The sequence below is a fragment of the Anopheles cruzii genome, chromosome 3 (genome assembly GCF_943734635.1).
Source record: "Anopheles cruzii chromosome 3, idAnoCruzAS_RS32_06, whole genome shotgun sequence".
In the NCBI taxonomy this organism is placed as follows: domain Eukaryota; kingdom Metazoa; phylum Arthropoda; class Insecta; order Diptera; family Culicidae; genus Anopheles; species Anopheles cruzii.
In genome coordinates this window covers 9,879,540-9,906,072 of record NC_069145.1, presented here as the reverse complement: position 1 = coordinate 9,906,072, position 26,533 = coordinate 9,879,540, and the positions used below count along the sequence as shown (strand labels likewise).

The window sequence follows — 26,533 nt, the reverse complement described above, 5'->3', positions numbered from 1 at the left end:
CGGGGGGGGAGGCTAAAAATAGGTCAATTGCCATGTTCACCACCCGTTCGCGGCGGCATCAGTTATCAGCGGCAATCATCCTTCCATGCTGGAGCATTGTCACAGACTCTCCTTTTCGCACACAAAATCACACTCTTGTTCCCCTGGCATCCCTTTAACAGTCCCATTAAGCTTGACATTGGCGAATCCGTGGCCTCTAAATCGATAGGTGCGCCTGCTGTTCGAACCAACAAACCTCTTCTGGGCGAAACGGACAATGAACAATGGGGATTGCTACTGCGCACACTAACGGCGACCATAGGGGCGGATGAGCAGCAACAAAAGGAAACGGAATTGTTTCTTATCTAGCAAAAGGATGTGCTTGCGACCCGTTGGTGCTGGTGACAGCAGCAGCAACCGTCGGTGTTGCGATTGCATCCTTTCTTTTCTGTTTTCAGTCACGATGAGAGTACGATGAGCGGAACTACTGGAACTCGGAAAATGTATTTCATTATTCACCAGTACAAACTATTTGACGACGTGGGCCACTAACGTGAAGGAAAGAGGGAGAGGGGGAGAGAGAGAGCGGTAACGGAAAGGTTAGGTAGTGGCACGTTCGGTAAACGCGACAAATTCGATGATGCTGAAGCATGAAAGATCCACAAAAATGGTCTTTTTTCGCGCGCCCCTTGAAACCGAAACGAGCTTGAGGATAGGGAAAGCATTTAAAGCAAAACAAGCAAATATCTGCCGCTACTAGTGTAATGGCAGCGCAACGATACGGGGAATATTTAATATGATAAACGTAGGAACTACTTAATCGAACGTTGTGCAGAGTGAAATGTTGCGCCATAACATGACACAATAATCTATACACCCAACATTTGTCGCTCTAATGCGCTTCGCTCTATTATCTTACTTCGTGTATAAAGCCAAAGCAAGTGTCCAAGGGACTCGTAATATTCTTTACAACGCATGAAGAAGATAAAAAAACACTAACGCATCAATATTCATTCAACTTGTCGAGTGTGTTAAGAACAGTAGGCGTAAGCGTCCGGTAAAGGGCTTAAGGTTTAAATATGAATCGTGTGTGGTGTGTCAAAGAAATTGTTAAGTCCCTTCGTTGAACACAATTTATGAAAAGCAATCGCAAAGAAGGAGTGATGTAAAAGCACAAACAGCAACAAACGGTTCAACTGTTGGTCTTCCTTCGGTAAACACACCGAAAGGAGGTCTATTTAATGCCGAAGGTTCACCAAATGTGCTCAAAGAGGTGAGCGAAGGAGTATTGTATTTGCAACCGTAAAAACGGGATTCCAAACGGGTTTACTTAATATGCGTAGTGTGCAGCAACCATTACTAAATTGACACTAGGCAGAAGATAATCAAAATATATACATGTGCATAAACTTTGCCACAAGATGAAGGGCAACCACACCATGGTAAGTATACATATATATCTATCTTTTTACAAATCTGCCTGTCGTAGTGATCGCAAACGTAAACCAAAACCAACCGAAACGCTATATACACATTCCGAAACAATCTGAGAATCAAAACTGTTGAAATGGTAACAATAAATGGAAGTAGGTAACACCACTAGACCCGATTGGGAAACGAGTTTCATTCTTCACGGCACATGCTTTAAAATGGGCGAAGCAATTGGTGATAAGGGTTCGTAAAATGGCATTCGGCACAGCTACGCGTTTTGTGTGAAATATTTGGTCCTGCTAATTGCTCCACTTGTCCACGGTAGGGTCCACAAACCCCAATCACCAAACAACAACACCGTTCATCGGGAGTCATGATCGCCGTTGCGCAGGGTTACAGGGCTTCTCGATGCAGTTTTCTTGTTGACAATTTCACTGGCGTGTGTTTGTTTGTGTATATAGTACGCTTTTCGTTTTATTTTGTATAAAAAAGAGAATAAATCACTATCGTTTCGTTAAAATCTAACAATCTAATCTAGGAGATAAATGGGTAACGGGTATAGATGAAAACAAAAGCGAAAATGAAGCATACGAGACAAAAATGACCAATAAGTTGAGCGTAGCAAAACAAGAGCACATCATCTTCACGCGGCAGCCAAGCGCTCGTCCGAAACAAAGCGATCTTTCCATTCTCGACGGAACATTCGATATAATAACCCTAACTAACTTTAGCTTGATCCGCAATCCTATTCCCCTATGCCGCTCTCAGCACTGCACATTTGTTTCTAAACACTTTTTCGGGTTTTCTAATTTGTTTCATATTCACGAATATGGTAAATGTTGTATCGAAATCAGGATTTCAACGGACAAAAAAGGCGAAGAAGTGGCTGATCAAATCATAATCGAAAAAGCGAAACGCTGCGCTGCCGACAAAAACAATGGCCCAAGAGCTTAGGAACCCACAGGATGGGTTAGGATGGGACTGCAAATAGTTACAACGGTCGCCACGTACAGTCCACAGTAATGAGCCCGGACCAACGGGTGTCTTTAGAGCGATGGTTTCACTTTCCATCTATGTTTAAAACATCTAGTGAAACAACCATCAACAGCCACAATTCAATTCCTCCTACATATGATTTACACATTCCACTCTCTCGTACTGGTACGATAAAAAGCTCAAATATACTAGTTTCTGTGTGCATGTGTTTCATGCCGTTGCTCCTATCTGTTGCTTCCTTCCGCTCGCTCATCACGATGACCGTTCGCGCCATTACAGTTCGGGCCCACAACACGCCTGTAGCCTTGTTTCGATTATGTATTTACAAAATGTATGTTTTCTTGCTATTCTTGTCGCAACCGAAATCGAGAAACCATAATATTTTCACTATACACTTTCTCTTTGTTGAGCATAGCAAATCACATCGTTTGAGGCCGGCCCGTTTGGCGGTCAAGCAGTACTCGATGATAGGTGCAGAACGTGGCTTTGTTCGTGGGCATTCGGAAGTGGTGGACTCGCCCGAAGCAAGTGTTTCCATGTCATTATTCCGCGCATTTTACTCTAATCACCGTGCAGATTCATAAACCTTTCTGTACGCTCTGTTCTCTACATTGCACGGTGAAAACCTAACGATCTATCATCTTATCACTCAATCCCTATTCCGCTGGGGCATAACCGTGTCGACTGAGCGAGTCGCCTAACAATAACGGGTCGATGTCGCGCGCAACAGGTCCACCCGATGAGCCGTAGGGACTGAACGGAGGATACGCGTTTCCCTGTTTACGCGTACTTTAGTGACAGTGTTCGGTGACGTCTACGATGACTGATTTTTTCCAACCGAACAGGAAGTAGCCAAGGGCTGCTCCGAGCACCACCGCCAGGCAGAGCCACGTGTTGTACGTCATAAAGATCAGCATCAGGAGGAAGCTCAGCGTGACCTGCACGATGTGCAGTAGCGTTTGGTAGAGATGCATAAACGACAGCATCGTCGGCCTGAAAGAACGGGAAGTAAGTGGGATGTTAGAAAATGGTCGGAACTGTAGCACCCGGGGGCCGAATGTTACTGAGGGTTAGAAGGCGCATGCGACGCACACGAGGATTCTAGACACAAAGCAACGGTCAACAAAAACTAACTACAGACAAACCACCACCCAGGACACTGTTCTTTAACGCAAAGGACAAATGATGAAATGGCCTACATGGCACCGCATTGCACGACGCATAAGATTTTCTCTTGACGACTAGTAATCAGTATCCAACCACCGTCTGGCTCGCAGAACCGAGTGGAAGCCAGTACTTTACAAATCGGCCAGACAACGGCTGCGAAGAGAGCATTAGAAGCGGAATGCATGCCACAATGTTGTTACCCTGTGTCTATTAATTGGTATTCGTGATTAATGTATGATGACAGCAGAAGCACCGTGAGTTTAATTAGACTACAATGTAAAGCACACCGAGTGGAAACCCCCTTCCTAGCTGGCATAATGAAGGCCCCGCTATGCGTCTGGAATGGTGAAAACATAGATTGATACGCAATTATTCATCCCCGATTGATCAATCTCAATTCACCGATACCGTGGCACTGTCGCTGGCACTTGTATCGGGTGATGCCGGGAAAAGCCTACGGTTAGGGCCACCCGCACCGAAAAGGCCTGTCACCGTACGAACGACGAACGGATTGCAACAGTGTTGCAGCAGCTTCTGATGTCGTCTCCGCGTCCACGTCGCGCTAGAACCGTTTCGAAATGTTTGCCCCCCATGACGACCTCAGCATTTATCATGCACAACATGTCGATCCGATGCCAGCTTTGCGTTTCGAGCTCCGCGGAACCTCCGTCGTGCCGGTTCTAGATCACCCAGCGTAGGCCCGGCCACAAACGGATTCCGCCCTGATTTCTGAAGGGAGAATGTGAAGCAGCGCAAAAAAAAGGATGAATAAAGAGAGAAAAATGCTATTTCGCTCTTCACCGAACCGCATTTTGTATCGGGCAAACAAAATAAAAATAACGTTTTGATAAAAAAAGCCCACGACCGCATCGCGCCGGAACGAGAGACGGCGGCGGCGGCGAAATGGAAACCGGGTGACAGGAGGTTCTCCGGAGAAAAAACGCACTAATCGGATTAGGTGACGCCCCCAGCGACTGTTGGTTTTCCGATAAGAGCGCACCGAACGCATGCAGCGCCAATGGCAAAGGACAACTTTAGCGAAAGTACACACACAACTTAAAAAAGGCTGATAAAAATGCATACACACAAAACTTCTTATGTCGGATTGATATGAGAAGTTGTCAGAAATGAGGTGCACAAATGTGGATGACGAACAAAAAACCAAAGCTGAAAGAAAAATCTTTTCAAAAGTGCATGCCGATGGTGTAGCAGAGAGTCGGTGCGCAGGAAGATTATTGTACGCCAACATGGGATGCAGTGCAGTTCCGCCGTTCGATAATTTATTCAACACTATTCACTTAGTTGGATTCCGAGTTTTTTGTACGCTTTCGGCAAAGTCTAAAGAGATGCTTCCGTTTTCTGTAGCTATCATACGTTGAAACTGATTATAACCACCGACTTTTCCTTCCTTTCGAACGAATTACTGCACGCTTTTGTTGCGAAGGATTACGGGCAAATGTTAGGCGGCAAAAGCCAACAAAGCAGGACAAGGTAAAAGCTACCGGCAATCCGAACGGGATCGCCTAGGTTTGAATCTACACATTACACTTACGGTTGCCTGTGGATCACCTCACCGACCATACTGTGGATGTTGGTGAAGGATGTATGTTCGGTACAGCGATATCATTGCCAGATGCCGAAAAGGACGTCGTTTTGGGGATAAGCATGATAGGCACCAGGAACAGGCCACGATGAGGCGAGAAGAATAAATAGTTTTGTACACGATGGTTCACGATGGTGATGGCGAACGGAGCGCGCGCGGCATGATGGGAGGTAGCATCATCCGATCGATTCCCACAAACAAGGCAGCACACAACCGAAAAAAACATATAGACAACACGGAAGGAGAGACCGAAAGGGAGAGAGAGAGAGAAAAATGGATCCATAATGTGAGAAAATGCAATTTGCTGCCGCTTGCCATCGGTATCTACTTTCTTCTACAGCTACGCAACGGAACCGCCGAGAAAAGGGGAGGACGAGGCGACAGACGCGTGCCCAGCGGATAGTAGAGCCAACATTCCATTCTGATCCGCACTCCGCCCGCCACATCGCCCTCGCTGACCCTTTTCCCGGGGAACGGTCCTTTCCGTGGAGGAAAATTAAATCACAAGACGATGCGACACGATCCCTGTCCTGCTCGCCCGCTCCCTTCGATATACTTACTGCACGACGCGGGTGCTGTCCTCGTTCAGCACACTGCCACCGCCACCACCACCACTGGCCGACGGCAGGACGCTCAGGCCGTCCGCCGAGCCACCGCCGCCACGTTCGACGCCGGATGCTCCCGACACACCGTTGCCGTTGCTCTTTTCCGTCACCGTCACTGGCCGGTACTGGAGGGCGTTGTACGTCCGCCAGAATAGATGCTCCCGGTAGTACTTGAGCCCCTCGTACAGGGCGGCCATTACGAAGATGGCCAACATTGACCACAGCAACCCGCCGAGACTATCGATTTTCCACTGTTCGAACAAGATCGTTTCATCGTAGCCACCGTGAAACTGGCGAGAAAGAAAGAAGAACCCTCAGAATTACAGCCCGCCCAGCGGATGATGCTGCTCACTCCCGAAACCTACCGACATCGACATCATGTGGTGAACCATTCCGGAGACTCCGTCACCGCCGGCACCGCCGTGCCCGTGATGATCACCGTGCCCACCGTGGCCCCCGGGCGCTGCCATCGGGTGATCGTGCGCACTGTGATCGACCTGGCCGTGGCCACCATGGCCAGCCCCCGTCCCCGGGCCGGACATATTGGCAAAGCGCGAGTAATCGTGATGCTCCGAGTGGTCCATGTGTGTAGCCATCGTATGTCAACGCTCTGGACGCTCTGAACGCTTTCCGAATCGTACCCGACGGGGCGCGCAAATTTGGTGCGAAAACTTCTCCGGATTCACCCACTTTCACAGTGTCACTTTTCGTTCGCTAACGCGGGGGGTTTCCTTTCGGCGTGTTGAGAGCTGACGCTAAAACGAGAACCGGAATAGGGCGTGTTAATGGGGAGACCATAACTTTTGCCGACCTTCATTTCTTTCTCGTTGATTGCACATCACGATCTCAAGCAGCAGAAAAGCACAGTGAAGATGGCAATCCTTCGGCGGTCGGTCCATGGCACAAGGGCGCAGTTTGTCATGCTTCGTGTGACCCGGCGGCGGCGTCCACCCGCAGCACCCCACGTGGGCATTGGAATCGCGGGTTGTGAGTCAAGAATGTCGCTCTGAATTTATGATCCTGTTGCACTGCTGTGCGACGTGCTTCTGCTGCTGCCGCTGCTCACCGGGAAAAAGTTTTGTGCCCCCCCCTCGTCAGAACCCCGTCCGTTTAAGCCCGTAATGGATTGCGGCGTAGGCCGTGGGCGACTCGGCGAAGTGGGCAAGATAATCGGCTAACCAGTGTCAGCAAATTTTATACCCCGACACTGTGAGAAATGGTACCAGACACACACACACACACACACGGTAGTGATAATGGCCTTTCACCGGACGAGGAATTTTGCGACTCTGCTTAAACCGAAAGTTTTCCATAGACCCACTCTCTGTCTGACGACGCCACCCCCCGGCGGCTATGGGTTTTCGGTGGAAAAAGCAATTCCGAAATTCCGGGAAATTCCGCGCCACGGCCAGGGTTAGACGGACCGCCAGGCTAGCGATATCTGTTAACCCCATCGCAAACAAACGATTATTTAACTGCGTTTTCGATTCGTTTTGCCCGTTAGGAAATCCTTTTAAAGCTCCACCATCCATCAGTAACGGGTGGCAGCGTTTGTGAAATTGGCTTGGCGCTCATCGGCGCATAAGCTGCGTTTCATCGGCAAAAATCATCGGATTGCAGTTCCGTGAGGTTCCGCGAATAAAAAGTGTACAACAACATGCCGTTTCCTGCACCGGTGCATCGGATGCGGCGGATCGAATGCGATTAGACACTCCTTTTGGGATGGGAACGGATATGAAAATAGTACCGGCCGGTGGTGCAACTGAAGTGAACGCTGGGACCCGCAAGTGGTCAAAAAGGGAAGTTCAATTCCTTCAAGATACTGGATCGAAAAATTAGAAAATTCAAAAATTTGTCAAATTATGTAGATTAGAATCTTTACAAAATTTATGCATTTGATGTACCTTTTAGAATGAAGGTCAAAGCACTATTTTGGCCATCCATTCGCACCACGTGCATGGTGTACTGTTCCGTTGCCGGGAGCAACGAAACGTTCATCAATGGCGCACATCCATCTGGATGTGAGCACAGCTCCGATTGGAGTTTATTTTAATTGAAACGGCAGGATTCGAGGACGTATCGGTTCGCGCTCGGTAGCGATATATGTTTGATTGAGCCTTGTTTTAAATTGGCACACACTGGACAGTATGCATTATGCATGCTTAAATAGGAATTTTCTGCAGCTCGACCGGTTCTATAATTCTATTGAAAAATTTTGTTTTAGAAATCCGAAAGGCGGCCCCAAACCTCATCGTATCATCGTGACACACGAGTGCTTGCCAAACGTGCGCATAGAACCGTGCGCTTTTGTCTGCCATGCCACACATTTGAGTTGTCGATCCCAGTTTTCGGTAACCCCACAAAGCATTATGTTTGGGTGCGAAATATGGTTAAACATTGCCAACAAATTGCAATCCAAATCTAATTTGCACCGAAAGATGGTAGCGCCAGATAGGAGCATCGCTAATTAAGCCACAAAATATAAATTAAGTGCGACGATATAATCGACAAGTTCGAAAATGTTAAGTACACGTTGCGAAACGAACACCCTGTACGGGAGAGGGTCGGCACTAGCTGACTTTCGGGAAACTGGAATGACTAAAAACCAAACCACAATGCCGTGTCAGGGGGTCAGTTTCGGAAGTCAAACTTCACGAGCATCAAACCGATATCACATTCCACCGCCCTGCCCCCCCGGGAAACGTCAAATCTGTGCTGCTACTTCCCCGATACACAGGCCGGCGGCGGTGAAGCTGACAGAGGAGCGAGCAACCGCAATCGACGGACCAGACCAGTTGACCGAACCACAAACCGAACCGCAATAGAGCGCAATAGAGTAGTAGTAGGGAAATCAAAATCCTGCCCGGAATGGGCGCCGAGAAGGGTTTTCATCTCCCTATAGATGGGTCGATTTAAATTTCAATTTATGCGCCCGGCCCGCAGTGCACCGGAGAGTGTTCCAAAATGAGTGCCATCCAGCACAGGCCAATCATCCATCCCAGCGAGCAAGGAAATTTCAAAGGCCAACCAGGATCTTTGAAGTGTGGTGCTTCTGCTGCTCTGCAAACCCTGAGTGTGGTGGTGGGCCGTGGTGAATAAAGGGTACGAGTGGACGAACAAACTAATCAGCATATTTACTCACCACACACACACAGTAGGTGACACTTTTTGGTCAACAACAAACTTGCAGATTTGTACTGACGTTACGCTAACCATGTTATGTTGTTGTGAAATTACTTGTTCCACACTTCATGAACTCAACAACAACAATATCGATCGCGCTGACGAATTGGCCAAGAAACAATGGATTGAAGAACAGTATGCTCTAGGAGTGTGAATTGTTTCGATTCGTCTCAATTAGGAGCACAATTGTTTGTTTGGATGCGCGCTAGAATGTGGCGCAATCAGTGTCCAACGCAGGGCAGGGTATCATCCCCCGTGTTCTGTGGCCAACCTATCGCAGTACAATCGCGTACCGGCGCGGTCGAAACAAACCCCTAGCGCGTCTGAGTAAGTGATTCTCTTCAACATCCGGAATCTGGTAGCCCCACTTGGCCACAATTAAATTTATCGCAATTGCAATCCCAGCATGCTCTGGGGGTGCGGGTTTCAATTTGCACCGCGCGAGACTGTTCACACCAACACCACTCGATCCTTCTCGGTTAACACGTACTGTGGAGAAAAAAGAACACACAGACACGGACACAAAATGTCATTTGCAATTGTCGGACGTGCACACGTTGCTTCCCCACGGCGCCCCACGCTTGGTGTCTTACCTGGGCCCGGGACATTTCGTGCATCACGATTCACCGTCACGTACACCACGGGGGGCCCTCACTTCGCTCCGAATGTTCTTCCTCTTCTTCCTCGTTAGGCTGCCCATTGAACGGCAGCTTCCCTTGTGTGGAGTGTGAAGTTTTTTCCTTCCCCTCGAAAATGGTAATTATGTTTACATTCGCGGTGCGCCCCCAGCCCACTGCGATGTTGTTCTCCCCGGTTCGCCCCCACCCCCCGATAATTCATTTTATGAACCGCCACCGCCGGCGGAATCCAGTTAAATCAGAAATCATTCAACACAAACACCGTTTTGAGAGTCAAATTCTTTTACGCCAATGAAAATGGGGCGTCAAAATCATCCAATAAAAGTGCGCCAAAAGCGGACCCTCCTGGCATGGGGAACGCAAAAAAAAGTAGTTGAAAACAAACGGAAGCGAAGAAATTGAAACAAATTTAATCTTCAAACACGCCACGAAAAAGTCATCCATAACACGTATTAGCAGCAGCAGGTGCCGCGGCGCGGCGGCTAGAGACCCCCACTGCGTCAGCTGGTCCAAGTCAGTCGCAAGAAGTGGAAAAATGGGCACAAAAATCGACCAAACTGGGCGACCTTGAAAAGTGGGCGAACGGCGTCTCGGTTGCCAGTGGTGATGCGTGTGTTTGTTGCCGCTGTGTTGGAAGTGGACACCATCTGCCGACCGGCTTGGTAGTTGTGTGAAACCAGTCAGCCAGCCACGCCAGGCCACCTTTGTGCTTCCTTCGGGGGCCACACTACGGATGCTGCGTGGACGGCCTCGGTCAACTTTCATAACAGCGGCTTCGTTAGTGTGCGAAGCGGGAATGAGCGCGGACTGTGCGCTCTCTGCAAACGGCAACAGACCGGGGCAAGCGAGCGATGCCCATGGCCCGGGGTTTAAGGGCTCCTTGAGCCACTTGTTGTTGTTGACTTCTGTTCTGGCTTGACGGAAGAATATGCTCGCCATTTTAAATCGCTCCCAGCTATTCGGACCCGGGCAGAGCACACTGCAGTTTTCCACGGCGCCTACGCGGATAATTGAGTTAAATAGTCTCGAAGCGGGAAAACAGAAACATCAAAAGTACGACATCGTACTCCGTTTAAGCACTTCCGGTGGGGAGAAGTTGGGTAAACATTTTGGCTTAACAGCGCGAACGCTTTCCACCGAATCCGGACCATTTATCTTCCCGATGAAGGGTATCATTTTTCTAATGTTTATCCCTGTTGCTAGATAAACGGTAATTTGATGGTCACCATTGGCCTCCTCTCTGTGCTATTTCGTGCTGGCAATCAATCTAGCGATAGCGCCGGGTGGATGGGCTCATGACACTCCATTGCCAGTTAAATTCTCGTAAAATAGTTTCAATTTGTATTATTTCTAAAACAGCTAGATTACTTTTAAACACGTTCATAATAGTCCTTGTTGTCTCGCCGATCCTTCGGCCTCGTTACGTGCCGCGGCCAAGAATCTCCCACACTCAAGACGTTAGCGACACACACGCACTCGCTCGAAGCATTATAATTTTCTTTCCATGCTTACAACAGAAGGCTCGGTGGTGCCTACCGCCCACGGAACATATTTTTCTGACCAAAACCGCAAGGGCAAGATAAAAAAAAAATGAGTGGTTATCGATAACGACCTATCGAACCACAGACCGCGCGCATGCTTCGGTTCGGCGCATAACAAACGGAACAGGTGTAGTGTAATGGAAGAAAAGTCATTTCATTTCAATTTCCGATCTTCCGATTCGCTTAGCTGACAAAAAAGAAGGTCCACCGCGGCAACTTCGAGAAATAGTTCAGTTCGTGTCGGCAAAATAAATTCGAACGCCAAAACTCATCTAGCGAACCGATTTTATAACCGACAACCGCTGCTTGATCGCGCGGCGGTCCCTCCAAACCAATGCATCACGACGTCCTGCGCCCGGGAAAAGCCAGCACACTTATCAACCGTATCCGCAACATGACCCGAAGCCACAATGCCACTGTTGGGTAAGGCGCTGCGCACTGTTTTCCAAGCCCAACCAATCAACTATGCTTCTCTCGACGGCGTGCCTCAGAAAGGAATGTGTTTGCAAACTATTTCGGCGCCATTTGGCACGGCACTGCGGATTCTGCCCCTCGGGGGTGAGTTAACGGAGGCTTTCCCGCCTAATGCCCACACGCGGGGCGGGCAGAGCTCCAGGATAGAATCGAATTTAAAACTAATCACAAAACTGTTAGCCCCTGCACAGAGCACCGGTCCGGCAGGGGGCCGAAGAGAGCAAACTATGTGAAATTAAATGTTTAATTGAACGAGATAAGTTGCGATGGAGCCGGAAATGCCGGGAGGTCCGATCCCGAACACAGTCGGGAAATAGATTGGCAGCGGAATTCACATCATTGGTCAACATTGCTCCCGAAAGGGTGTTTTATTTCACGGGCACTCGCGGGATTATCCCTCGAACAGTGCAACCCACACCATAGGGAACTGTTTCGCTCAATCCAGAAGGATTCGTTTGATCGAAACACTGAAAGCGTTTTAATAATTTGCGACAGTTTTAAGCACTTCTTCACCGCTCAACCTTCTTCCGTTAATAAAAAATAAGCAGGAAATCCGGAACACAACCGTCCCAGTAACACACACAGCGGAAGCATCGCCCGGAAGCGACAAAAACAGATCGCTTAATGAGGGTGCAAAGTTTTCGCTTCGTAAAGCATTCAGGGGTCGCTCTTTACTCTGTTGCGTGCGCCTAAGAACGGGCTGTACATATTCCGAAGCACCGCCAGCATCATTTCCCAGAACTTGCGAAAGTTTGCAGAAGAAAAGCAAAACCCATATAGTGAGCCTTATTTATCGGCTTAAACTTTGAGAAGCAAAACTAAAGCCGGGAGCCATGGAGCAACCGAGCGCGCGAAGACGGTCCAATTCAATTCCGTCCCGATTTTCTGCATCGTGGCGGGTGGCGTGCCCGCGGCCACTGTCTTCGGAGTCTTATGGACGTTAGTGCCGTACCAGCGCACAACACTGGCCCGGTACGTCGCGATGCAGCTGCAACCGTGATCCCGATGATTGTTATATGCACTCGACGGAATTGTCTCGACTAGACGGGTCGCTATGGCGTGCTCGTTAGGCACTTAACTGAGCGTGTCGCGACAACGACGTTCGACGACGATTATTAACGCGAATAAACACAACTTGACCGGCGCACAACAGATAATGGGGCGGTGGTGTTTAGGTACCGAGAGCGACGAATTCTGCGAAACAATAGGCGGCGCACGACGGATCGTAAGCAACTGCGGCAACAAACAATAGAAGAGGCCGTAATGGTGGTTGCAAACCCCGCAAAACTAGCTCGATTCGCGAAAAGGATGTGGCTAACCAGACCGGCCCACCGAGAGTAGTGTGCTATCGATTTGTTGTTTACCCACACATGACATCGTCGTTTGTGGGGTGCCGCGATGTGGTGCGGCCCCATCGGAACCACTAGCGGGGCGGCGAAGAAGGTGCCGTTGCCACACGACACGACTTCACAAACCGCATCCCGAGGGCTTATCGCGCGGTTGACCGATAATTTTGCTCCCGCCAAGACGACGCAATAGTGAGCCATTGTTAACTATCGCTGCGCCGACCGACCCCACAGTAGTGCGCTGATGATAAAAGTGTTGACACTCTGGCCTCTTGGGATGGCAAACAAGTTTGGGGCAAAGTAACGGTTAATGCCATCGAAGAGGTGCGCGCGGTTGGGCGATAAGAATGGCCACCCTGTGTTCCCGTGTCTTGCGTTATTGAATCCTTCTGGAACATTGCATTGGTTCTGGTGCATTGCATTGGTACGGGTGAGTTGTTGCAACGAAAACTGCAACTCACATGCATTCTGGGACTTTTGGCTGCGGCTGATTGAAACTAAAAATAAAATGCAAGCAAAATTCTTAGTATTTCAATTCCCGAATTTACGTACAAGCTTCACCGGAAGACGAACCACGGATGGCATGCAAAAATCGATAAAAAAAATGATTGGCACTGAAAATTTGAAATGGGCAAAAATGATATTCATATATTTGGCTTCCAGCAGGAACATCAGCCGCAGCAGCAGCCACCAACCGGTGGATGCGAAATAGATCTGTCACTCTGTGACCCTTTCCTCCAATAGTGCCCGTGGGGCGGTGTGCTCCGTCTGCGACCCTGCGACAGGACGTGGATCATACCGTCCGTTGCTGCTGTTTTTTTGCGCCATCATCATCCTCGAGAATTTCAATTCCGCGGTTTGACACTTGGACGAAAAACAGGATGAAAAATCGACTCGCCGGTGTAGTCGTCGGATCGGCGGCGACGAATTGACAACCGATTGACTGGGGCAATGGATTTAATTCCTTGTTTGTTTCGCGCCATATCAGCAACTCCAGCAACGATTGGATTTCCGATAACTTCCACCGGTTGTTTCCCGAGCTCGGGCCGCGTGTTGTTTTAATTCCAGTGGCCTCGTTTTTCGTTTCGTGCAATCCCGGAACACTTGACGCGCCTCTGGTTATCGTCGAAGAATTGTGCTGGGGCCATAAAACGGCGATGTGATTATTCATTGGAGCCACAAGTCGGCCACAACAACCATTACCGGCATTACCGGCCACCGTTAACGTTAAGTACCGTCGATGGGTCCGTTTTTGCAAACACACAAATTTTATGATACGCAAATAAAGAAATATATATTTTCACCGCCGCTAATGTTCATTAATTAAACTTGTGGTTCGGCTTAAAAATGGTAACGGTGGCCGGCACAGAAGCGCCGAGCTTCGTTCGCCCGTTACCGGGAAATGATACTCTGTAAAATGGTTCGATTGAAACGACGCGGCCTCGTTCTGGCAGTTGGTAATTGATATTGCCAGCAACAACCACCACCAGGGATCGATCACTAAAAAGCTTGTTACACCAGCTGACGGCCGGCCAACGCCGGCCACACACCTGCGGCTGCGGCTCAGGGAAACAGGCAGACAAATAACGAAAACATGACCGGAACAACCTGCAGGCAAAATGCAGCAAGTGCACCTTATCAAAGCTCAAGCACAAGGCAGCAAACATCTCCACATTCTGAGTAGGATTACCTCATCCTTCCTCCTTCTAAATGCTAAACAAACTCCAGAGAACCTCGAGCGTAACGTTTCTGTGCCGGGTCCATCCACTAAGGTCCATTAAATTAAGCGACGAACGATCCTGCGCCGTCTGCTGCGGGGATTCGCGGAAAAATTGAAGCCCACCAACCAGTCGAAGCTACCTGGAACTGGCCACCAGTGAGCATCCTCCACTTGGAATTTCAATATCAGCCCTACCGCGGTGGCTTAGGCGAAATGATCCAGTGTCCCCAAAAAACAAACCCCCGGCACAACAACAACGACAACTGTGTTCCCGGTGAAATCAATACGAATGACCGCCTACCGTCAACTCGGACTCGGATGAAAATATGAAACCGGGAGCCCAGGAGCCCAAGCACATATTTTCCACGCCGGACCGGCTCATGGGTTTCCCGGAACCCAGGAGGAAGCTCCACCGTAAAGCGTCGCCTTGAAGTCGAAAGCGCCAGCCAGTGCATGTGGTGCCGCCATATGCAGAAATGGAAATTTCACGGCGCCATCGGGTGGAAACTCGGCTCCGGTATCGGGCCCACGGTGCGAGCCAAGAATCGAAACAATCTCGAGTGGCCGGGTAAACTGCAGTAAAACTGCGAAGGACCTACGCGGTCCAATTTGCGACCGAGTGTATTCGCTCCGTTTCGCTTAGTTTGTGTGACGTTGTGTAAACGATTAAAGTGCCATTCGCAGGTGAACTGCTAATGTTGCCTACGCTTTAAACGTGGGATAACGCCACGTAAGTTGCGATAATGTTCCGGCCCATTGGTTGACATTTGACGGAAAACTTTCGAGCCGCGGTTTGATTTGTTGACTTAATTGCAGAACAAACATTTGGCAGCAGCAAACTAGGTGAGGGTAATCAGTCAGAAAATCAGTTTCAATCTCCCTTGGGTTTATTTCGTTGGTTATTTAACACACCCTAAAGTCAACCCCTTTCGGTGTTCGGGCCATTACATTCGTGTGGAAGCTACTTCTGTAGCTTTGGTGAATCATTCCTTGAATTGCTTTCATTTGCTCGTACCCATTTTTAGAAGAGTATACGTGCCGCACCGCAGATGGTACGGTAAACTTCTAGTGCGCCAGTTCCTGGAATGGTCTGTGGCAAGAATAAAAGGATCACACTTATGATAACGGCGAAACGAGTTTGCAACACTAAAAGCTGACTCTGATGCTGCAACTATGGACTATGGACTTTGCTCGTAGCTACACCGCACCACAGGGTGCGGATGTTAGTCCTCCACAGGAAGGTTGGCCTACACGGGGCAATTAATCAAGCTCAAGTTTTAAAACCTCAAATCCCTTTCACCACAGTTCACCGTCGGACGCCGCGCATAAGCGGCCGGGCTGCGGCGGGGCAACTCTGTCGGTGGCCAAAACAGTCCAAAAACCGCGCAACAAAAAACTGGCCCATCGTTAAAATACTGTTGGCATAACCGAAAGTGTCGGTACACAGCTTAATAGTTGGTAAAGATAAATTGTGTCTCCATGTGGCCTTTTTTCAAAACAAAAACAGGGAACGTATCATTAATTTTATTGGAAAATGGGCTATTTTTAGAGATTGGGCAAACGGGACACCGGGCAAAGTATGGCCTCATCGAGAGCCCTCAGCCGTCATTGGGCTCCGGGATCACGACGTTCGCTCGGACGAGAAAGGAATGCCGAGGTCGCGTCGAACGCCGTAAAACAAAATAGACGAGCAACAACCGTGACAGGTCAGCCCGCCAGATAAACCCAAATGTCGTTCTCGCGCTTCAATGCGGGCGTGGTGCTCACCACTTTTTCACTGGCGAGGCCAGTAATTTGCCAGAAGAGTGGGAAAATGCGCACCGGAGTGAAATGGAGTGATGCTCGTAACCGGAAAAAAACTCCTAACGCCACCAGCATCGCTCCAGCTTCGCGAGCCGGCAGCAAGCGGGGAAGCCACCGCAGAGTACACGACAACCGCCGTTACCGAAAAGCGTGTCAAAAGTTGCGTAGAATCCGCACGGAGAGCCCCGCTGCTACCGGAAGCCGGATGTGAGACCCGGGGCGGAGTGACTAGTCAATTTCACGACCAACAAGACGCGACACGCGCTTGCGAAAGCTAGAACAGTGGAGAACAGCTACGAGCAGTTCCGGAAACTGCTGTATACACCAACGGAGCCAGGAAAACCCACGGAAGGACATTTCGGGTCCAAACCGCAAAGCGGATTGGGCCGTATGCAGATTGAGTTGCACATAAATTAAATGCACTGCACTCAATTTCGGGGAAACAATGGCGCGGCCTGCGGTTGCGAAATAAAAGTAGATTTAAACGAATAAAATGCAATGATACAGTTGCGAAGCGAAACTGTGCGATCTACACGAGTGAGGTTCATTACGGGACTGGTTCTATTTTAAAAGTGATGTGTGTTCGCCGTTTTTGCATTTCAATGGTTCTAGTAAAACTAGCGAACGCCATTTTTTATCCCATTTGCTATAGAATGTCAGTTAAAATAAAACGTAACCCAACCGTTTGAAACATATTCGACGGCAGTACATATTACGGGCCAGTTCCCAGGACAATCTGTCGCAATTAAAACGGTGCAAGGTGCGAACCGTTTATGTTCACCCGGGCACGAATGGACATTTGATTACACTCGCAACATTACGCTCATTTAGGATGCCAATCAGTGTGTCCGAAATGGAGCGGCCAAATTACAAGCATTGCTGGGTGTTTAACATATTTGGCCGCGCCGATACCGCTGGTTGCACATCATCCGGAAACCACCTTCGTTGGGCTTAATTTTGCGTGCGGCCGGTGACAATACGTAGCTGGCGGTAACTGGAAAGTGTCGCCCCGTGCTCTTTCATTGGCGCTGAAATTGATTTGATGTTTCAACGAACAATCAATAGCTATCGCAACTACCGGATCGGTAGCGACCGTCACGGTAGTTGCGGTGGCAAGTAGCGAAATGTCCTGCCTCAAATTAGGATGCGTGTGTCTAGAACGTTTTACGCAAAAACAGGAACCCATAACGTTCTGTCGTGCCCGGAAAAGAACCCAGCAGGAGGTCACCGTCCATCGGAAGCGATTGTTAAACACCGGATCCACCACGGGTCGTGCCGCGGCCCCACGTTGAGCTCCCCGTGGGGCTGATTAAAATCCCTCGAGCCATAGTGCACATGTTTTTCATTGAAGAAGCTTTTTGTTTTGGTCTTTTGTAACCTTTTCCACTATTTCCGGTGGGTCCGTTGGAAAAACTTGACACCTTCGAGAGATGAGAGAGAAAGCAAAAAAAAACGAGAGTAAACAGAAGGACATCCGAAACGTTCGAGAAAAGCAATCTGTTCGATGGGATGTGGCCACAGCAAATAGCAATTATTGTGCCGCCCCAATACAGTCCTCGGCGCCGACGATATGGCCCATATAGCTGGCTCGTAGCTGGGAGTACTGGGCATCAATTTGCGCTGACGTGACGCGTGAGTGACGGCGTGACTACAGGCCACCGATGGTCGGCCGTCCACGGTTGGTCCGCTCAATTTACACTGCCAGCCGTAGATTAAACCCTTCCAGGGCCGGTCGTTGCCACTGTGGGACGCCGCACAGGCCGCCGAATAAAAAGAACACAACGAGAAAGATTAATTTTCCGCGCCTTTTTTCCACCCCAATGCCGCCGCCAATCGAGTCGCCATCCACAGGCCAGCAATCGACTACGGTGGATCGGCGGCGGCGCAATGTGTGCCGAAGCCACACGGGGCCAAGATAAGATTGCTGACCAAGGACGGAATTGTGCAACGGTGGTGGTAACCAACGGGGGATGGCTTCCGCCTAGAATGACGATCCTCGTTGGGCCGCCTTCTCAAGTGTCACTCCGATCGGTCACAGAAGGCGACGACTCGAAGAGGATCGCGCAAAGTGTTGGCGCATCGTGCGCCAAAGGAGTGGCGACAGAATGCGTGCCACATGATCACGCGCGGTCGGGTTTCGCGTCGATCGGCGGAAAGGAATTCCCGAAATGGCACGGTGAGCGGAACCGGTAATTGGTCGGTCGGTATATTTTCACGTGCTTTTAAAGCGTTACGCAACCCGCATGACTAACGACGGGAACTACAGCGTGCGAATGCAAGACGAATGGTGCGCGGCGTTTCAAGCGCTTAAACCGATCCTCAATCAAGCAGGGATTTTTTGCTACAATAATACGCTACAAGTGTGCAAATAAATTTTTGTAAAAAACACATTGATCAGCATTATTATTTTTTCATTTCGCTTGAACTTACTGGTCAAGCAGAACAATCCATCAATATGCCGATAATAACGAGTTGAACCATTGAACCAATTGACATTGGTATCTTTTGTGTTCTGCTCGACACAATGGTTAATCCAATCCGGAAATCCGGGCAGTCTGTTGCACCGGACGGTACTATGAATGAACCATAGCGCCGCAGTGAGCGTGGGAAAGCAATTCTAGATTCATTTTATGTTTTCCTGTACGAAGGGCGAGTGGCGTGATTAAAAACATAATTTAAATTATGTCAAACCGTGATTGAATGGGGTTTCGCTCTTTTGTCACACACAAAGCAAGCATAAAAATAAGCACGCCCGTGCTTAGTCATCTAAAAATGAAAGAAAAACATTCATCAATGTAGGCTCTGTGCAGGGATTACGCGTTTCCATATCATAATCGAACATTCAAACAACAGTACCGAGTGTTTTCATAATGAAGGCAACCGATTCGAGCCGCAGCCTTAAAGCCACGTATTGACGGAAAGCCTACGAAAATCCGCGTGAACAATAAAAAGAGACAGTGAGACTCGCCGTGAGCCGGTGTGTGATGCAATAGACGCCCCTGAGAAGTGGCGCGAGTGGCGAGAAAAAACTTCGCAAACTGCAACACCGACTGCCCCACGGTTGCATCACGGATCGGTGGCACAGTAGACCGGCCGCCCCGGCCAATGGCCGCGTGAAACACGAACTCCGAAGCGGCGAGTGAGAGTGAGAGAGAGTGGCTTGCGAGCGGCACTGCTCAGTGAACCGATGTGACGTAAGATCGGACAGCGAGATACTGGGGCCGTTCTCCGCCGTGGCTCGGCCAGACTTCATCTCTTGGTGGGGGCTGTAATGCCTGCGCCGGTCTCTTGTGGCTCTGGGATGGGGTTGTTGCGACGTTCGTTCATTCCCGGATCAAAGCCCTGGAACCCGTTATGGGCCACGTTTCAACGTATGAGCTGTCAGTAAAAAGAACAACGTAGGCCGACTGCTGTCTCACAACGTGAACCTTTCGCTGCCTTTAATCGATTAGCAAAACTTTTCCAATTTACATGCCATTGCATCTGCTGCTAGGTGAGAAACATTCTACCTCGTACCTCCACGTCGAAGCTGCTCGCGATGAGATGAGATGACGGGGCCTCCAAAAAGTACTAGGTTGCTAGGATGAATCTCCGGGCCTGGAGATTGTCTCTTGGGAAGTTTGATCAATCTTAAACGAGAGCACTCCACCGTCTACGCTCCGCGAACGAGAAAGGAACACTGTAAACCACAACCGAGATTATTACGTTGCGCCGTTATCACGATGCTGCCGATTGCCGCGAGTGATATGCAAACAAAATGCTCGTCTTGCCACACGCGGAACGGCTCACTCGTCGCGGATACTATCCCAAGTGCCCGGGGCACCCGCACCGTAGCACTGTGCTGGTAGCAGGAACAATTCGCCGAATCTCCGATTCTCTTGCCTTCGCGCGGCGAAGGTCAGAATGAATTAGAAAGGAACGCGCACACAAACTGCCGCTGCCGCCGCCAACACGACAACGTCACAGCGGGAATTAACGACGGCCTGCGTACTGGAAGACGTTGGAATTGCAATTCACTTACTTCACGATTCGATTCCACCAAAGTGCACCGAAATCACCGATAGCAGCTGCTGTTATCAGTGGCCACCATATTGCGCCAATCGGACGTCCACCCAGGAAACTGTACGTTGTTTGCTGTGCACAACACCATAAACACCGCGCCCGATCAAGACCACCGACAAACTGACCGAGTTCCAATAAACTAGCAGAGGACCGCGGAACAAACGGCCGCTCGAACTGTCAAAACAGCGAAGCTTTAAGTGTGTTGGTGGTCGCTGTCAAACCCAAACAGAGCACGTGCTGCCCTTATGGATACATCGGTTTGGAGCTGAATTTGATTTCAATTGGACCGTTGGCCGTGGACCGGCAGTATTGCAGTGCGTCCTTGAAAACGCATGTTCCGATGCCAGAACTGGAACAGGAACACAGTTTATTATTGTGTGGTTGTGGTTTACAATTATCGTCAGAAAAGGTATTTTATAGGAACACCGTTTACTTTGTTGCATCCTACGAAGTATGCCTTGGAGCTTTTCTTTACGAAAGCTAAACTGGAGGGCCAGACGGAATGAATGTCAAATCGTTTATTTTCGCTTCGTGTGGCCCCCTAGATAAACACTGATTGTGTGTAATATTTATTGTTAGTATATTTATTCTCTAATAACAGAAAAAATGATGGATTGTGAACCAACGGTATGCTCCATAAAATGAACATCAACGATCTAACCAACGCTAAAATTTCATTTCAACAAGCTCTTGTTTGCCACTATTCTATTGAAATACGCATAAGGCCTGTGATGCCAATCGCTTTATAATTGACAATTAGCGCATGGGAAGGCAAAGCTGGAGAGCATTTTCTCAAATCATGGCGGTGGCCAACAACCGGTCACGTTTTGACGAAATGTACGCACAATACCAGGAACTACAATCTCACGGCGCGGGGTTCTCGAAGATTGTCAACATTTATGGATGTTTTCAGGGTTGATCTTGCCGCGAAGGGAGACACAATAGATAAGGGGCTAGATTGAAGGCATATACACAGTCTGAAGAAAATATATATGCACCAAATGGTGGGCAGATTATGGGCGTTTTCGTGTATTGGAGTAACAACAAACCAAACCAAAATCGCAGCGGTGAAACTAATTTACCAGCGTATTCGTCATGTTTCTCACGGTACCATAATCTGTGCTGGTGCTTAGCGTTATCACCGAAGGTGGGTGTGCGCACGACACACACACACGAGAATACTTACCCCCCACAAGTTCAAGTTCAAGAGAAGGCACGGCACCGTCGGGCGCGCCAAACACGAAGAAGAAGAAGACACATTCGTTTTACATTTTCGTTTCATTTACCTACAGTTCGAGTTTTTTATTGTTTTTTTGCAGTTTCGGGGGTATTACGTTAAAATCCAGACACGAAATTTGCGCCAGTTGCGTCGAGCCTTTAGTTACACGTTTATAGAAAAAAGGACACACAACACGCGGGTGCGTTTACGTTTCCGGTGCTGCTGCACGAGGCCGGAGGTGAAGATTGCTTGCCTCGCATTCGGGGCCCCAACACCGGAGGAGCACGCGCGCGCGCGCACGCCCGAACGGCATATTTCGTGCCCGTTGGTTTCGTTTTTCGTGTTAGATTATGCTATTACATCTATTTCATATTTGTTTTGCTTTTTTTGTTTTTTGTTTCGTTTGCACCGTGTCCCTTTCAATGTTTCTTTGTCCCAATTATATGTTATATTGATTAGTTTGTTTGTTTGTTTTTTTTGTGAACTTTTCTGATTTTGTTTTCGCATCTGCTTCGTACACTTTTTGCGCACTCGTGTTTCGCAAGAGCTTCGTTTTCGTCTACCGTTGATGGAATTTTTGATCAGCCCGTTATTATCAGCACAACCGATGAGATCACTCGCGATAGAAAGTTAAAATGAAAAATACACAACAATTATACTTGCGGTATTTGCCTTCCCCGCGGGCAACCCCCAGAGCGGGAACGTTGGCGGCGGCGAATGGGCGATGGAATTAAAATGAATACGAACGCTGCGGCCTATCTCATCTTACCGCACACAACAGTTTGGACAGATAGCTTTGCATTATTATGCTTGGGGCCATTTTGAGAAAATGCACCCCCACGATCACTTGCACGACAGACGCGCGGGCGCGGTTCACGGCGATCGCGTGCCGCGCGGCAACAAATACAAATATATATAAATATATGTATAATATAATATAGAAATAGATATAATGCTCGATACACAGATACTACTCCTTCTAGCCACAGTCAGTTCTACAATGATGATGATGATGCATACCCTGTCCCCGGGTTCCCCATTTGCTACTTCGGCTTCTTTTGCCTCTCGTTTTCCCCATTGGTTTAATGTTGTACTTCCTTTTGTTGTTCTGGTGGGCACAGAGCTTCTTCTAATGCCAGTGAGATTGTTTTGGCTGTGCCATTTATCCACTCCCTTTGCTAGTTGTGCGTGTTGTGGTGCATTCTGGCTCTCTCTCTCTCCCTCACTATCGATCTCTCTATTTCTTGTGTGCTCTATTGGATACTCGCCTCCGATTAGGCACCTTGTAGAACGCGTACCACTCGCATTCCTAATGTTTCCACCTGCCTGCACAACGATCGGTGATCGCAAACGAAACATTCACACACAGGACCCACACACTCCTACTCTCTCTCTTATGCGTGCTTAGTTGACAATAATTAGAATAAATAATTTGTTTGGGGATTAAAAACACAAGCTACTTGCCGCCTCCTGTGGTGGTGGGTGCCCTTTTTAAAGTATCATCCTCAAATCTCTTCTGGCAAGCGCGGTGGCGGCGGCGCATGCGGGACGCGCTTGAAGGTGTTTTGTTTTGGAAAATAGATAAAAGAATAAATAATTCGCACCCTGGCGCACGCGCCTACGGAAAACAAACAAAAATGCCAATCCGAACATAAAAACACACAATCACACACACACACACACATGCATAGTTTTGCTCCCATAATCCTGGCCCTAATGACCTCCCCCCCACACACACACACACGGTTGTGACTTAAAGGCGGTGAATGTTTCCGTTTCTTTTTCGATTAAAATTATGTATAAATACTTTATAATATATAGAACAAAGTTAAAAAACAAGAGTAAACAAAAGAAAACAAATTTTCAACAAACTTTCAACGCGGAGCACCTCCACATTGATCAAAATGGCAAAAGGAAGATTGATTTTTGTAAGAGGAGACGACGACACGCGTGCTTGATGAGTGTTGTGCGCAGCGCGCTCGACGGTCTAGCCTACTACAATCACCGCTAGCTACTACTTCTGCTACTACTCGCAAGGTTCCTATAGCATTCTCGAGTGTCCGACAGAGGGCTGTGACCGGAAGGATAGCGGAGACCGGGTGCGTCGTGTGCGTGCAATTGGCAATCAATGGTGGGTGGTGATCGTGTGGTCGCTGGTGGTCCGACTGGTGGAACCGCGTACAGGTATGTGGGCAGCAAAGCGGTGTCCGAGACACCCTTTTTTTATCGTGGCCTTCGTCGATAGACATCTATTCGGTGGTAACTTAAAAAATACATATAATCTCTAATCACGAATGCTCTCCTTTCGCGTCGCTTCTTTCCGCTGTTTACTGGCTCTCTCTCTCTCATAGTGGACTCTAGGGGTTGATCTCCCCGACAGCAATCTGTTTGGATTTTACACATTCTCACCGCATCATCTCACGTGCTGTTGTTGCCACTGGCGTTACACGGTGCTCTGACTGGCTGGCTGACTGGCTGTTCTCACGGCGACATACACACACTCCGCCGGTGTCGGCGTCGCGCCTAGTACTTCACCTGGAAGAACGGATGCTCCAAGGCTTCGGCGGCGGTGATGCGTTTGTGGGGGTTGATCTCGAGCAGGCGCCCGAGCAGATCGTAGGCCGCCTCGCCAAACTCGTCGCCATCAACACGCTGCTCTTGCTCTCCTCCGCCCGGTGCTGCTGGTGTCTCGCAAACGCAATCCTCAAACAGCAGATCGCAGTTGGAGCACGTGTTCGCCTCGTCCGGCTCACCGACGGGCGTATTGTCGCCCCCGGGACGATCCGGATCGGGAGGCGGAATGCCGCCACCCTCGAGGCGGCGCCGGTGGAGCGCCCGAAAGTGGCGGCAAATCTTGCGCAAGCTCATCGGTTTCTTCTGCATCGTGCGCTCATCGATCAGCAGGTTGCGATCGAGAAGGCGGGCCGTGTCGGCGATCCGATCGTACCCGAACACGCACACAATGTGCGCCAGCGACGTCAGATCGTCCGTGTTGCCAAAGAACGGGTAGCAGGCCGAGAGGATGCTAAGGAAGATCACACCCACCGCCCAGATATCGACGGCCGTCGTTTGGTCCGGATACTTGAGCAGCACCTCCGGTGGCCGATAGCCCGGTGTGCCGGCCCGCGGTGCGTACAGCTCGCGCTTCACCAAACACGCGTTGCACACCCGTGGGCGACCGCAGCACTCACACCGAGCGGCGGCGGCCGCCGCCGCTGCCGGTGGTGCACCGGGGGCCGCACGTGCGGCTACGGGTGCAGGAGCCGCGGGTGCCGCCGGAACGGCCAGGCGTCGGCTCTCCTGGTGAAGCTTCAAACCCTGGCTGATGCCCGCGACGGTAGACTTAATTTGGCGCGCCAAAGCGGACAGTCCGTCCTTTGCCACGCTGTTGGACAGTTTCAGGGGCGAACAGGGGTGACCGCGTTGTTGTTGAGGCGGCACCAGCGCCGCTTGCTGAACCGATGATAAGCTGTTGGCCCCCATCCGCCGGGCAAGCTCGTCGGGAGTGTTGTTCTCCGTGCTGCTGCTTCCGTTAGTTTTGTGCCGCTTGCAGACTTGTTGCTGCTGCTGCGCGGGAATGGCCACTTCGCACGCTGCAGCACCAAGCGCCCCGCTCCGATCCGATCCATCGTCCCCGATCGAAACCTTCCGCTTGTCAGTCTTTGCTACTCCGACCGCTTCGGGCTGCTTCACCGGGCCACCGCGTAACGTAAACTCGCCGCAGGTCGTTTCCTGGGCGAGCCCAAAGTCGACCAACATGTAGCCACCGTGGCGGCGGGCGTGCAGAAAGTTGCTCGGCTTCACGTCCCGATGGATCACGCCGTACTGGTGGACGCGCCGCAGCGGTATCAGCAGGTTCTGCATGTAGCGCTGCACTTCGGCCGGCGTCAGCTCGGCGAAGTACTGCTGGAACGGTTCGTGCGGAATGTACTTCATGACGAGTGCCACCGAGCCCTGGTGGCGGAACGCATCCACGATGCCGACCACGTTGCAGCGGCCCCCGAGCTGCATCATGCAGCGCAGCTCACGCTCGATGCGCGTCGGATGGCTCGTTTCCGTGATCAGCTTGATCGCGTACATGCGCCGCTTCTCGCGATCGAGATGCGCCTCTTCGCGCCGTGTGGCCAACGAGACCGTGCTGAAGGTGCCCCGATCGATCTTCCCGTGGACCACGTACCGGTCGCCGATCGTCGGAATTTGCTCCTGCACCCGGGGCCGCTGCTGCTGCTGCTCCTGGCGACGCTGCTCATCACCTGCCACCGGTTGCTGCTGTTGCTGCTGCTGCTGGTCACCGCATGCTGTGATGTAATGGATCGTGCGTGGCGCGTAGAATGAGATAATAGGAGATCAGTTTCTACGCTTCTTATGTCAGACGCGGACCTCGGTGGCATGAATGATATACACTTACCTCTGCCAGCTTCACCGGCCTGCCTTGGCGGCTGTTGGTCACTTTTCTCCACCTCGCCAACGCGCGCGATCGGTGCGGGTGGTGGCAAGTTGACCACCACTGCCTGGCCTGGCCCCCGCTCGTCCTCGTCCGATTCCTCCGACTCGTCCTCATCCTCCTCGCTGTCACTTTCCGGTGGCGAGGGCAACGGCGGCGGATAGGAGCGCACGGGGTGCTGCCTGACGTCCATTTTTATTTTTACCCACTAAAAACCGTCAATCACCTGTTGGCCGCTGCGGCTGGCTGAGTGGGCGATGGTCCGCGTGGCGTGTTGTTGTGCGCGCCGTTCCTCGCAGGCTGTGCTGTAACAGGGCTCTCG

At 50.1% G+C, this 26,533-nt stretch overlaps 2 protein-coding genes across 2 annotated transcripts; both read right to left on the bottom strand.

Annotated features, from left to right (window-relative positions):
• Positions 1–1,876: 1,876 nt before the first annotated feature.
• LOC128269680 (high affinity copper uptake protein 1) lies at positions 1,877–20,650 on the bottom strand. The gene is made up of 5 exons (XM_053007066.1): positions 20,508–20,650; positions 6,147–6,536; positions 5,737–6,071; positions 5,126–5,155; positions 1,877–3,399 (listed from the first exon to the last, which is right to left on the bottom strand). The coding sequence occupies exons 2-5, from the start codon at positions 6,375–6,377 to the stop codon at positions 3,198–3,200; spliced, it is 798 nt and encodes a 265-aa protein (XP_052863026.1). The 5' UTR covers positions 6,378–6,536; positions 20,508–20,650; the 3' UTR covers positions 1,877–3,197.
• Positions 20,651–24,188: 3,538 nt separating this feature from the next.
• Positions 24,189–26,410, bottom strand: LOC128269799 (cell division cycle 7-related protein kinase). Its single transcript, XM_053007203.1, has 2 exons — positions 26,176–26,410; positions 24,189–26,065 (listed from the first exon to the last, which is right to left on the bottom strand). The coding sequence occupies exons 1-2, from the start codon at positions 26,402–26,404 to the stop codon at positions 24,291–24,293; spliced, it is 2,004 nt and encodes a 667-aa protein (XP_052863163.1). The 5' UTR covers positions 26,405–26,410; the 3' UTR covers positions 24,189–24,290.
• Positions 26,411–26,533: the final 123 nt, after the last annotated feature.